The sequence below is a fragment of the Sitophilus oryzae genome, unplaced genomic scaffold, assembly GCF_002938485.1.
Source record: "Sitophilus oryzae breed Bouriz unplaced genomic scaffold, Soryzae_2.0 scaffold_1576_pilon_pilon, whole genome shotgun sequence".
Taxonomy (NCBI): Eukaryota; Metazoa; Arthropoda; class Insecta; order Coleoptera; family Curculionidae; genus Sitophilus; species Sitophilus oryzae.
The window spans coordinates 15,529,132-15,544,021 of record NW_022146254.1 but is presented as its reverse complement, the minus strand read 5'-3'; the positions used below and the strand labels follow the sequence as shown (position 1 = coordinate 15,544,021).

The 14,890-nt window shown below is 31.7% G+C and overlaps 1 protein-coding gene across 1 annotated transcript in view; it reads left to right on the top strand.

The window, feature by feature from the left end:
* LOC115879182 (nose resistant to fluoxetine protein 6-like) overlaps positions 1–14,890 on the top strand; it is a 51,234-nt gene that overhangs the window by 18,021 nt on the left and 18,323 nt on the right. Inside the window, 2 exon segments of the mRNA XM_030895874.1 lie at positions 9,100–9,154; positions 9,157–9,268. Of these exon segments, the coding sequence (XP_030751734.1) occupies positions 9,100–9,154; positions 9,157–9,268 (167 nt within the window).

The window sequence follows — 14,890 nt, the reverse complement described above, 5'->3', positions numbered from 1 at the left end:
CTCCTTCCACGTATTGTCGGTTTTTGGAGGAAGTAGCAAAGGAATTATCACGAACACAAAAAATATTAAAATATATAAAATATATAAATCGATCTTGGATTTCATTCGTAGTTGATTTCTTGATTTGGCAGTACGTCTGTACAGGGTGTCCCATTTTCGTGTGTTTTGTGCAGGGTTTCTCGTTTATGAGTCGAAAATACAAAGATGCGGTTTCACATTACGCTGTTACTTTTTATGAAACTAAAGATGCTACATACAGATATGTCCTAGCTCTTACTTCCTAAAATACAGGGCGAATCTGAAATTATTGCATTTATCGATTCCCTTTGTATCATAACTTATCGAAAAGGTGAAAACGGTCTCCGTACAGTTTTTCACGTAGAATGCAGTGACGTAACTATTTCTTCGTTGGAATCTGCCTTTTTAAATTGACTAAAACTTATATGTTTTTTAAATACGATATTTTGTATATTATTTTATTTTCCCTTGTTACGAGCTTTCTAAAATACTTATATTTTCATAGACGGGGTAAAATGCATTATTTAACTTTATTACATAGTCGGCCGGTTTAAATTAGGTAATCAAAACAATCAACTAATTTATTCGACGTAAAATGTTGGTTATTGGCATATTATTTAAAAGCAGCACAAGTTCAGTTTCCGTGTAGTTTATCAAAATATCACGATGCAAAGGAAAATTATCTGGTAAAATTAAGTTAAATAAAATAAGAGCCGTTTAGCAGTTTAGCAGTGCCTAAATAAATAAATATAGAGTATATTATAATTTTCGAAAGCTCATAACAAGGCAAATAAAATAAAAAATAATATATAGAGTGTCCTGTTTAAAAAAGAACATAAGTTTGAGTAATTTTTCGAAATAGACAGCTCCCAACGAAGAACCACTTTCGTCACTGCCATTCTACCTGAAAAACAGAGACACGGGCGGTGGTGTAAAAGTAACTCAATAGGTAGAACAAAACAAAAATCAGGGTATCCGGTATATACCTCTACATTTAGATGAACAGTCTAATTTTATAAAAGGTATTTCCAACGACCGCATAGTAAATACCCGATATAATACCAGTAATGTCAGGAATACGAGCATATCTACAATACTTCTTATATATATTGTAGATATTATATATTGGTATATTTCTATTCCTGGTATTATACCGGGTATTTACTATGCGGTCGTTGGAAACTCCTTTTATTAAAATTAGGATGTTCATCTAAATCTACAGGTATATACATATATACCCAGATTTTATTTATCTACAAATTGGGTACTTACCCACCGCCCAGCACTGACCCTTTTCACCTTTTCGATAAGTTATAAGATAATCAGATAATCGAGATACAAAGGTTATTGAAAAATGCAAAAATTTTTACTAATTAAAAAATAAAAAGTAAAAGAAAGAAATAAGAAATAACTTTGAACTAAGAAGGCTAGGATAAATATGTATTTATCCTAGCCTTCTTAGTCCAAAGTTATTTCTTATCTCTTTTGCAGCATATTTAGTTTCATAATAAGTAGAACAATGATGTGAAAACAGCATCTTTATATCTCTACTCATAAACTAGAAACCCCATAAAACACACACAAATGGGACATCCTGTACATCTAGCAATCGCCAGTCGATATAAAAATAATTCACACACAATAGTCTAAAAATGGAAGAAAAAAACAATATTGTCTTCATATTTGTAAAAAAATGCATGTCCATATTTATGTAATCGTAGCGACAAAAATAAAAAAATGGAAATAATGTGCATGATGCCTTTACAAAAACATCTGAAGAAATGGGGATTGAAATGATCATTAACATTTAATTAGTATGTCATATTTCATGGTTTCGATATAAATTACATAATAAACTTTACTCTATTGTTTCACTCGCCTTGTACATTCATACTGATTTACCTTGTACATGATACTGAAATATTCGGATTTATTAAAAAAAATATATTATTAAAATTCAATTTTTATTTTTGACACGACAAAAAATTGCAGTTTTATAAAATAAAAATTATGCGCCTTTCCAAGCATCGAATGGACGAAGGAAGGAAGCGAAGGGACGAAGGAACGCGAGGAAGTAACGCGAGGAAGGAGCGAAGTGTGAGTATGGGGCTTTAAAGGTTTGTTGATGATTCTAATATATTGTTATTAATAAATAATTAGTATTATAGTGGCAGGACGTTATACTGTAACACTTCTTTCTTATTACTTTTTACTTTGGTGTTTGTTTTGATAATATCAAAATATTTATTAGGATTTATGATTGATATACCAACATATACATAAGCAATAATATTTTTATTCTATAGCAACTGTTAAAATTGCCTTGTATCTATCAAAAATAGTAGATAAAATAGTACTTTAACCGCAAGGGTAGATTAAATGATACTTTAACAGCGAGGATAGGTTAAAACTTTAGGTTGATTCTTCTCGCACGTTTTTTAATTGCTTCCATTTTTGAAAATTTTTGTATTCCTTTTCATAAGTTATTCGGGATTTAAATAGAAGTAGTTTGTATATTGCGTTTGTCGCCTCAGCCTGAATATCTGTTGGTAATTTACTTATTTTGTTTTGAGCCATTTCTGGCTCCAATTCAATCAGCAATCGACACGAAAGAAAACTAAAAAATATTGACTCAAAACTGACAACTAAAAGACATCTTTATTTATTTGTCAAATTACATAGAAACCAACGCCATGGAAGTGGAAGAGATCATGTCAAGGAATGGGTATTCCAATGAATGAGGACCATCTTCTGACACTTAATTTTGCAGACGATCAAGCAGTATTTGCTCAAGATTCCTTTGACATGGAGTTTATGCTCAGGAGACTATATACTGAGTATCAGGAATGGGGTCTAGAAGTCAGTTTAGAAAAAACAGAATACTTGGTATTAAATTCCGACGCCAAATTTGATATTCTAATTGACGACAAGGCAGAAATACAACAGGTAGACACATTCAAATATGTAGGAGCTATAGTTGATAAAAATGGAATCGGTGGTACAGAGAGACGACAGAGAATTCAGAACGCGAGGAGAGTGGTAGGGGCACTCAACTCAATCTGGTGGGACAAACATATTAATATAAAGAATAAAAAACATATTGGCCAAACAATGGTAGAATCGGTCTTATGCTATGGGAGTGAGATATGGGCCCTAAGAGAAGAACATAAACGGAGAGTATTGGCTGTAGAGATGGATTACTTACGTAGAAGCGCTAGAGTGTCCAGATTACAAAGAGTGAGAAACGAGGAAATCAGAAACAGAACATCGGCACAAGAAACAGTAATTCAACGAATAGAGAAAAGAGGTTTGAGATGGTTCGGTCATCTAATGAGGATGGAGGACACAAGATGGCCAAAACGTGTATTCAAATGGTCACCCACTGGAAGAAACAAAAGGGGACGCCCGCGTCGGTCCTGGAACGATGGTATACGACAAGCGATGAGAGATCGGAATATCGAAGATCTCGTGTACGACAGAGATGGCTGGCGATTGAGACTGGGAAGGCAACATTTAGTTGTATAATCTATATAGTACAGTAACTGTATTTTTTTATAAGATTGATCCCAAATATATATATATATATATATATATATATATATATATATATATATATATATATATATATATATATATATATATATATATATATATATATATATATATATAATCTATATTATATAATAAATAATATTTTTTTGTTTTAGCTGTGTATTTTTTTTTTTTCTGAATGAATAAATTAGAAAAATTTAAAAAAGTAAAAGAAAATTGTTTTTGCTTGTCGTAAAGGGGAACCAAAGCTCCACTCCCACATTTGCTTTCTAGTACCTACCCTTCATCTCAGATTGGGCTTTTCGGCCTGGCTAGCAGGTCTCACCGATACGGCAAAACTTCTTCTATATCAACAGACGATGTCGTAAAGTGTCGGTGAGATATTAGTTTTTCGAAATTAGAAAAAATACACAGCTAAAGGCAAGAAAATATTATTTATTAATATACACTAAAGCTGTAAGAATTTTGTTCATTTCATATATTTGAGCGGGCCGAAAAACGCTCTTTACCATCTTTTGACGGGAGATGCACTAATATCTCACCTACACTTTACGACATCGTCTGTTGATATAGAAGAAGTTTTGCTTGCCGTATCGGTGAGAGCCAGCCCCTGAACAGCCCACCTGATGAAGGGTAGGCCCAGAAACCGGTTGTGAGGGAGCTTGGTTCCCTTTTACGACAAGCAAAACAATTTTCTTTTTTACTTTTTTTTTTTAATTTTTTCTTTCGATTTTTCGAAATTAGAAAAATACACAGCTAAAGGCAAGAAAATATTATTTATTAATATACACTAAAGCTGTAAGAATTTTGTTCATTTCATATATTTGAGCGGGCCGAAAAACGCTCTTTACCATCTTTTGACGGGAGATGCACCTAATATCTCACCGACACTTTACGACATTGTCTGTTGATATAGTAGAGTTTTGCTTGCCGTATCGGTGAGAGCCAGCCCCTGAACAGCCCACCTGATGAAGGGTAGGCCCAGAAACCGGTTGTGGGAGTGGAGCTTGGTTCCCCTTTACGACAAGCAAAACAATTTTCTTTACTTTTTTTTTTTTTAATTTTTTCTCTACTTTCGATTTTTCGAAATTAGAAAAATACACAGCTAAAGGCAAGAAAATATTATTTATTAATATACACTAAAGCTGTAAGAATTTTGTTCATTTCATATATTTGAGCGGGCCGAAAAACGCTCTTTACCATCTTTGACGGGAGATGCACTAATATCTCACCTACACTTTACGACATCGTCTGTTGATATAGAAGAAGTTTTGCTTGCCGTATCGGTGAGAGCCAGCCCCTGAACAGCCCACCTGATGAAGGGTAGGCCCAGAAACCGGTTGTGGGAGTGGAGCTTGGTTCCCCCCTTTACGACAAGCAAAACAATTTTCTTTTTACTTTTTTTTTTAATTTTTCTCTTCACTTTCGATTTTTTCGAAATTAGAAAAAATATACAGCTAAAGGCAAGAAAATATTATTTATTAATATACACTAAAGCTGTAAGAATTTTGTTCATTTCATATATTTGAGCGGGCCGAAAACGCTCTTTACCATCTTTTGACGGGAGATGCACTAATATCTCACCGACACTTTACGACATTGTCTGTTGATATAGAAGAAGTTTTGCTTGCCGTATGGTGAGCCAGCCCCTGAACAGCCCACCTGATGAAGGGTAGGCCCAGAAACCGGTTGTGGGGAGTGGAGCTTGGTTCCCTTTACGACAAGCAAAACAATTTTCTTTTTTACTTTTTTTTTTTTTTTTTTTCTACTTTCGATTTTTCGAAATTAGAAAAAATACACAGCTAAAGGCAAGAAAATATTATTTATTAATATACACTCAAAGCTGTAAGAATTTTGTTCATTTCATATATTTGAGCGGGCCGAAAAACGCTCTTTACCATCTTTTGACGGGAGATGCACTAATATCTCACCTACACTTTACGACATCGTCTGTTGATATAGAAGAAGTTTTGCTTGCCGTATCGGTGAGAGCCAGCCCCTGAACAGCCCACCTGATGAAGGGTAGGCCCAGAAACCGGTTGTGGGAGTGGAGCTTGGTTCCCCCCTTTACGACAAGCAAAACAATTTTCTTTTTTTACTTTTTTTTAATTTTTTCTACTTTCGATTTTTTCGAAATTAGAAAAAATACACAGCTAAAGGCAAGAAAAATATTATTTATTAATATACACTAAAGCTGTAAGAATTTTGTTCATTTCATATATTTGAGCGGGCCGAAAAACGCTCTTTACCATCTTTTGACGGGAGATGCACTAATATCTCACCGACACTTTACGACATTGTCTGTTGATATAGAAGAAGTTTTGCTTGCCGTATCGGTGAGAGCCAGCCCCTGAACAGCCCACCTGATGAAGGGTAGGCCCAGAAACCGGTTGTGGGAGTGGAGCTTGGTTCCCCTTTACGACAAGCAAAACAATTTTCTTTACACTTTTTTTTTTTAATTTTTTCTACTTTCGATTTTTCGAAATTAGAAAAAAATATACAGCTAAAGGCAAGAAAATATTATTTATTAATATACACTAAAGCTGTAAGAATTTTGTTCATTTCATATATTTGAGCGGGCCGAAAAACGCTCTTTACCATCTTTGACGGGAGATGCACTAATATCTCACCTACACTTTACGACATCGTCTGTTGATATAGAAGAAGTTTTGCTTGCCGTATCGGTGAGAGCCAGCCCCGAACAGCCCACCTGATGAAGGGTAGGCCCAGAAACCGGTTGTGGGAGTGGAGCTTGGTTCCCCTTTACGACAAGCAAAACAATTTTCTTTTTTTTACTTTTTTTTTTTAATTTTTCTCTACTTTCGATTTTTTCGAAATTAGAAAAAATACACAGCTAAAGGCAAGAAAATATTATTTATTAATATACACTAAAGCTGTAAGAATTTTGTTCATTTCATATATTTGAGCGGGCCGAAAACGCTCTTACCATCTTTGACGGGAGATGCACCAATATCACCTACACTTTACGACATCGTCTGTTGATATAGAAGAAGTTTTGCTTGCCGTATCGGTGAGAGCCAGCCCCTGAACAGCCCACCTGATGAAGGGTAGGCCCAGAAACCGGTTGTGGGAGTGGAGCTTGGTTCCCCCCTTTACGACAAGCAAAACAATTTTCTTTTTACTTTTTTTTTTTAATTTTTTCTCTACTTTCGATTTTTCGAAATTAGAAAAAATACACAGCTAAAGGCAAGAAAATATTATTTATTAATATACACTAAAGCTGTAAGAATTTTGTTCATTTCATATATTTGAGCGGGCCGAAAAACGCTCTTTACCATCTTTTGACGGGAGATGCACTAATATCTCACCGACACTTTACGACATTGTCTGTTGATATAGAAGAAGTTTTGCTTGCCGTATCGGTGAGAGCCAGCCCCTGAACAGCCCACCTGATGAAGGGTAGGCCCAGAAACCGGTTGTGGGAGTGGAGCTTGGTTCCCCCCTTTACGACAAGCAAAACAATTTTCTTTTTACTTTTTTTTTTTTAATTTTTTCTCTACTTTCGATTTTTCGAAATTAGAAAAATAATACAGCTAAAGGCAAGAAAATATTATTTATTAATATACACTAAAGCTGTAAAAATTTTGTTCATTTCATATATTTGAGCGGACCGAAAAACGCTCTTTACCATCTTTTGACGGGAGATGCACTAATATCTCACCTACACTTTACGACATCGTCTGTTGATATAGAAGAAGTTTTGCTTGCCGTATCGGTGAGAGCCAGCCCCTGAACAGCCCACCTGATGAAGGGTAGGCCCAGAAACCGGTTGTGGGAGTGGAGCTTGGTTCCCTTTACGACAAGCAAAACAATTTTCTTTTTACTTTTTTAATTTTTTTCTCTACTTTCGATTTTTCGAAATTAGAAAAAATACACAGCTAAAGGCAAGAAAATATTATTTATTAATATACACTAAAGCTGTAAGAATTTTGTTCATTTCATATATTTGAGCTCTTTACCATCTTTTGACGGGAGATGCACTAATATCTCACCGACACTTTACGACATCGTCTGTTGATATAGAAGAAGTTTTGCTTGCCGTATCGGTGAGAGCCAGCCCCTGAACAGCCCACCTGATGAAGGGTAGGCCCAGAAACCGGTTGTGGGAGTGGAGCTTGGTTCCCCCTTTACGACAAAGCAAAACAATTTTCTTTTACTTTTTTTTTAATTTTTCTCTACTTTCGATTTTTCGAAATTAGAAAAAATACACAGCTAAAGGCAAGAAAATATTATTTATTAATATACACTCAAAGCTGTAAGAATTTTGTTCATTTCATATATTTGAGCGGGCTGAAAACGCTCTTTTACCATCTTTGACGGAGATGCACTAATATCTCACCGACACTTTACGACATTGTCTGTTGATATAGAAGAAGTTTTGCTTGCCGTATCGGTGAGAGCCAGCTCCCCGAACAGCCCACCTGATGAAGGGTAGGCCCAGAAACCGGTTGTGGGAGTGGAGCTTGGTTCCCCCTTTACGACAAGCAAAACAATTTTCTTTTTACTTTTTTTTTTTTAATTTTTTCTTACTTTCGATTTTTCGAAATTAGAAAAATACACAGCTAAAGGCAAGAAAATATTATTTATTAATATACACTAAAGCTGTAAGAATTTTGTTCATTTCATATATTTGAGCGGGCCGAAAAACGCTCTTTTTACCATCTTTTGACGGGAGATGCACTAATATCTCACCTACACTTTACGACATCGTCTGTTGATATAGAAGAAGTTTTGCTTGCCGTATCGGTGAGAGCCAGCCCCCTGAACAGCCCACCTGATGAAGGGTAGGCCCAGAAACCGGTTGTGGGAGTGGAGCTTGGTTCCCCTTTACGACAAGCAAAACAATTTTCTTTTTTTACTTTTTTTTTTAATTTTTCTCTACTTTCGATTTTTCGAAATTAGAAAAAAATACACAGCTAAAGGCAAGAAAATATTATTTATTAATATACACTAAAGCTGTAAGAATTTTGTTCATTTCATATATTTGAGCGGGCCGAAAAACGCTCTTACCATCTTTTGACGGGAGATGCACTAATATCTCACCGACACTTTACGACATCGCCTGTTGATATAGAAGAAGTTTTGCTTGCCGTATCGGTGAGAGCCAGCCCCTGAACAGCCCACCTGATGAAGGGTAGGCCCAGAAACCGGTTGTGGGAGTGGAGCTTGGTTCCCCTTTACGACAAGCAAAACAATTTTCTTTTTTTACTTTTTTTTTAATTTTTCTCTACTTTCGATTTTTCGAAATTAGAAAAAAATACACAGCTAAAGGCAAGAAAATATTATTTATTAACATACACTAAAGCTGTATGAATTTTGTTCATTTTCATATATATATATATATATATATATATATATATATATATATATATATATATATATATATATATATATATATATATATATATATATATATATATATATATATATATATATATATATATAACTATAACTTTATTAGAGTAAAAGGTACCTATATAGTCATTTAAATTTCAGTCTTTGTTCTAGGATAGACAGATTCTTCTAGGACAATGCCTACCCAGATCCTGCAAAGTATCGGATGTGCAGTTTTGTTATCTCAGGAAAGTTATCATGGCGGTACTCTGGATGTTCTGGATTTAAGGGCAATACCTGGAGACTATTCGGTATTCACCGATCAAAAAGCTCACATTGTCGGGTAAGAATTGCTTTTTTTTTAAATCTAAAATGAGATACGCCATATTTAGGTTGTGCCCTCCTCTGGTGAGAGAAATTAATAGGAAAAGTGTAAATTTACAGAAAGAGTTTAAACTTATACAAAAAGTGAAAGTTTTGCTAAAAATACTTCACAATGTTGGCATATGTTTTTATTATATTGGTAATTCCTTTAATAGATTACTTAAAAAGATGAATTCACTAATCGTAGTTCCAGTATAATAAAATCGATAAAGTTATAACCTGTATATATGTATATTTTATTGGTAATTGACAACGATCATTCATGATAAGTTAATTAGCCATGAACGTTACGGAACCGGCAGAAAAACACAATGATACAAGCATAACCTTAAAAACGATAATTTTCCATCGTTTAAATTCTACTCTTTACTGTTAACGATCGCGTTAAACAATTGTCTAGTAATGAAGAACTAAACTCTTACAAAATTTATAGTATTGTTATGTCTTTGTGCAGTTCATAATATGCAAATAAGATTTATTACCCTTTGGACGAAGAATTGAAATTGCTAGTTTAATATTGACATACCCTAGATGCAGTAAGGATATAAATTATGCATTATCTATTTGTTATTAGAATATCCTTGCTTAAGATCGCAAAAAGTTTTTGATACAAATTATGTTTTATAGAATACAGGTGGTTGTTCACCACATACGACACGGAGTATTGTAGCTAAACGATTAGATTTTTAATTGCAAATTTTGGGTTCGTTGAAGGACTATTAGAACTACAATTTAAAAATATTTTTACAAGATACAGAGTGTCCCAAATAAGTAAAAAATATTATAGTTGTATTTTTTTAATGGAACACCCTGTATATTATGCTATTTTTCGATTCTACGATTAAAATAAAAGTAAATTTGATTAAGGTTTATCGCACTTAAACCTTACCGTTTTTTGAAATATTTTCAATTTTATGAAATTGTAGTAAAAATTTTAAGGTTTCATTTCTACAAGGGTATCGACAAGTATCGAAGTTCTTAATACTAAATATTTACTGAAGTTTGTTTATTGATCAGATATTGTGTTGCAATAATAAACAAAATACCACATTATACAGAGTGTCTAAAAATTTATATTAAATAATTACTAGCTTTTAACGGCAATAACTTGTTTAATTTAAATGGAATGCCCTGTATATTTTACGAGAATCAGATGCACAATTTAATTGTCTATCAAATTGTATTATGCCATTTTTACCTATCTCTTGAGGTTTTCGTAGAAAATGCAGTTTCTTATAGTTTAGACCTCATTTATCACTATACCATAGGTAATCTTTGCTATACCAATGTAATATTGACATTTCAGATTATTTTTAAAGACGTAACAAATTTTCAAAGAGTACAGATATAGTTCGTTTGTTTCATTAAAAGATAAAAAAACTGTTTAAAAATATTTTTCTGTTAAATATGACCAATTAATATGATTAATAATAATTGCTCCAAATACTAAAAAACTGAATTTTGTATGTGTCGACAGTTTGGTAAAAAGTAACACCTTATAAATTTTATTTCAATATTTGACGAATGCTTATTTATAATATCTAACCTAACAACAGAGACGTTCATTTTCATAACTTATTATTGTATTGATTTCTGAGTCAAATCCACATTTATTTAGAAGACTTTATTAATTAAAACAATTAAGTATGTAATTAACTAATTTTTGGGCGGAAATAATGGTGGTATATTAATAATTAGTAATAATTGGTATACTCTTTTACAAGAGTTAAATAGTTTTCTTTTTGTAAACAAATGGGCTTGCTTTATTATTATTTTTACCGCCTATATTTTGTACATATGTTGCTTTAAAAAAATCTAAAATGTCAATATTCCATGGGTATAGGTAATTTAAAATGAGGTCTAAATTATAAGAAAATGCATTTTTTACGAAAACTTGAAGAGATAGGTAAAAAGTGGTATAATACAATTTGATATCCAATTAAATCGTGCATCTGATTCACGTAAAATATACAGAGTGCTCCATTTAAATCAAACAAGTTATTGCCGTTTAAAGCTAGTCATTATTTAATATAAATTTTTGGACACTCTATATAAGATAGTATAATTTTTATTATTCCAACACAATATCTGACCAATAAACAATCTTCAGTTAATATTATTAGTATTAAAACCTTTAATACCCTTGGAGAAATGAAGCCTTAAATTTTTTAATGCAATTTTACAAAATTGAAAGTATTACAAAAACGTTAAGGTTGAAGTGTAATAAACCTTAATCATTTACCGTTATTTCAATCGTAGAATCTAAAAATAGAATAATATACAGGGTGTTCCATTTAAAAAATACAACTATAATATTTTTTACTAATTTGGGACACTCATGTTATACTATTTTTAAATTGTAGCTTTATAGTCCTTCAATGAACACAAAACTTACAATGTGTAAAAATCTAATCATTTAGCTACAATATTCCGTGTCGTATGTGGCGAACAACCCTCTATATTAAGCTGTTTATAGTTTACAAGATTTTTTATGGATGTCTTTCAAAATCGAGAGGTTTAATCGTCAAAGTTAAAACCCCCTTGATCATTTTTTTGATTACATGGTATGTTGAGTTGTTAATTAAAATATCTGAAATTAATAGTGTGTTATTTTCCTGTGAAAATTTTCTATATTCTTCATTGAAAACCATTATTATATCAGAGGAGAAAATATTAAGAAGAAAATTATTCTCATATTAAACTTGGGAAAATTATAACAATAAATTCAACGTCATGCGTTAGTTCCTTGAGACTTTTATTGATTTTGAATATTAATGATTTCTTGAGCAGATTTAATATCAAGCAGTTCCTCCAGTGGCGGCTGACGGCTAATTTTCAGTACGATACATGCATTAGAGATGAGCAAAATTGCGATTCTTCGATCGTAATTGAAACAGCGATAGCGATTTTTAAATCGCTGCGACTGTAACCTGCGATTGCGATTTTAATTTTTTAATATTGTACTAGGTCTATAATTGTCTGTGTATGTACCTATAGTTTAACAGTTAAAAAGAGTTGATAATAATCAGTTGTTTAGTTTTTAAGTTTTTTTAACAGCTGCAACACAAATACATTATAAGAATATATTGCAAAAGCATAGTAAGTAGTAGTGCGCATTTAAGCAGCTAAACGCAATTTTAGTTTTATTTTATGCCACAAAGTCTCAACTTTTCAAGGACTGTTCTAAGGTCATGAGAGGACCTTTTTTAGTCGTATGACATGCGGTACAGTCTTGTTGATATATAAAATTCATGTCACTTGGCACAAAATGACCATTTTTAAAAATTTGCTAAGATAGTACAAGAATGCATATCGTCGGTGAAATGTGATAAACTGCTAAGTCTATACCTAAACGGTATAAAAAAATATGTACACATGTAGGAAGTATTTTCATGCGTTAATATGATAAAGAGTAGCGATGGGAACTATCGAATGAATTAGACTATCGAATGGTTACTGAATGAATGATTTCAACTATCGAATAGTTTTATTCGAATAAAATCATTCATTCATTTGTATACTAAAGCATATGTGACAACCTCGCCAAGCGACTAAATGGTTATCGTTGCGCCACGAGCCACGACTATCAGAATGCTTTGATAAATGAAATTTAGTATTCGTTTGATTTTTGTATGCGTCAGTGCATTATTAGTTTTTCCAAATTTTATAACTTCGCCTTGTAAATACCATATGCTATTTTTGCGTTTATTAAAATATTTAAAATACTAAAATAGTAGTTTTTTTAATTGACGGTTTGTGTGTGCGAAGTGGTCAAAATTTTCCGAAAATTTATGTGTGATTTTCCGTAGCCCGATCTTTCAATTATTTAATTTTATATGGTATATTATGGTTAGGTTAGATTGCATTTTTTTTTAATGGGAAATTTTGAGAAGTAGCAATTTTAAGAGAGATGAGATGAATTTTAAAAATACATATTTGTATTTTATATGTTTTAATAATATGAATTAGTTGAACTTAATAATCATATTTAAGTAATGTGGTTAAGTAAAAGGTTATCGAACTCAAATTTTGGGGTGATAAAATTAAATTGAAAGTTTTTACACGTGTCAATTTTAAAAAAAGTTAACAATGTTTGTATTTTGTTTATGCTAATTCAATTACATGTAGTTTTTGCGAAGAAATATTTCATTTATTTTTAAAGTAAATACCAGTAAAAGTAAATATTATTTTTAAAATAGTAATATAAAATAATAAAAGTAGTATAAATAATTTTGATTTCTAATTTTTATTTATATTTTTCCTTCCATTTACACTGCATGCTTAGAAAATTAATAAATGTTTATATTTCATGATTTTAAAATTTGTTGTTAATATAACAAATTATTTCTGTAATTATTATTATTTAATAAACCAACGTTGCCATTTAGAGACTATATTATTTTTAAATAAGATCTAATATAAATACTTTTGACTTCTATTTGTTGTTTATATTTTGCTACTACTTAAAAAAAATGTTTATATTATTAAATGATTTTAAATTTTGTTGTTAATAGGTATAACAAATTTTAACTGTTATTATTATTTATAAAACCAGTCTTTGCTTAAAAACATTAAAAATCATTTTTCTACATCCAAAATAAAAGTATTATTCAGTGTAACAACAGAATATTAATAAAAAATGTAAAACATATATAGACATACTATCCCTAACTAACTAATGCTAAAGAATAATATTCTTTGCTAATACCAACTAATACGAATATATGGCAACAGCGCCCTTCATAATGTATTTTTTCTGTGTAAATACTAGCACCTCAATAAAAAAAATAATGTGTCCTTATCTTTATTTGACTCCGCAAAAAATCAAAGATGTCGGCTTCTTTCATAGCATGGCCACCGACCGCTGTCGGGTTTCTAGGAAAGAAACCTACGTGGCCGGATGACAACTAAAATCCAGTTTATATTTTATTAAAATCGATCCTGACCAATAATAAATGAATTTTATAAATGAATGGTTTTTGCTGCCGAATTACTAGAATACACTATTTCAAGGTAGATGACGCATCTATTCGATAATTTTTATTCGAATAGTTTTCGACGAATGTTTTCTTACTAGCTATCGAATTATTCGAATGAATTGCAACTATCGAATGTTTCGATAGTATTCATTCGATAGTTCCCACTACTAATAAAGAGATAAGAATTTTATTTGCTGGGGAACAATAAAACCCAATATTTCGTGTTACATCATTTTTTTCAGACACAGTAGGGAGATAGCAGATATTCGTCTTGCAGAAATAAGAAATAAAAATTTACTTCTGGGGATAGCAACCTTTATTGTTTGAAATTTTGAAAATGGAATTGAATATTACCCAAACAGATTTAGAAATAATCAATTAAATTTAAAAAATATGATATTCATAACCATATATTTATAATATCGTCGGTCTAGAAGCAAAATATACAAGTCCAAAAACGAATAAATTTTTAATGCATTTTTAAAGAACTGAAGTAACTGAAGCAGCATTTTGGACTTAATGAATATGAAAATAATTTAAAAATTAAACTTATAATTAGCTAACCTAACCTAACCTAACCATACTTATCCTAATTTTTATAC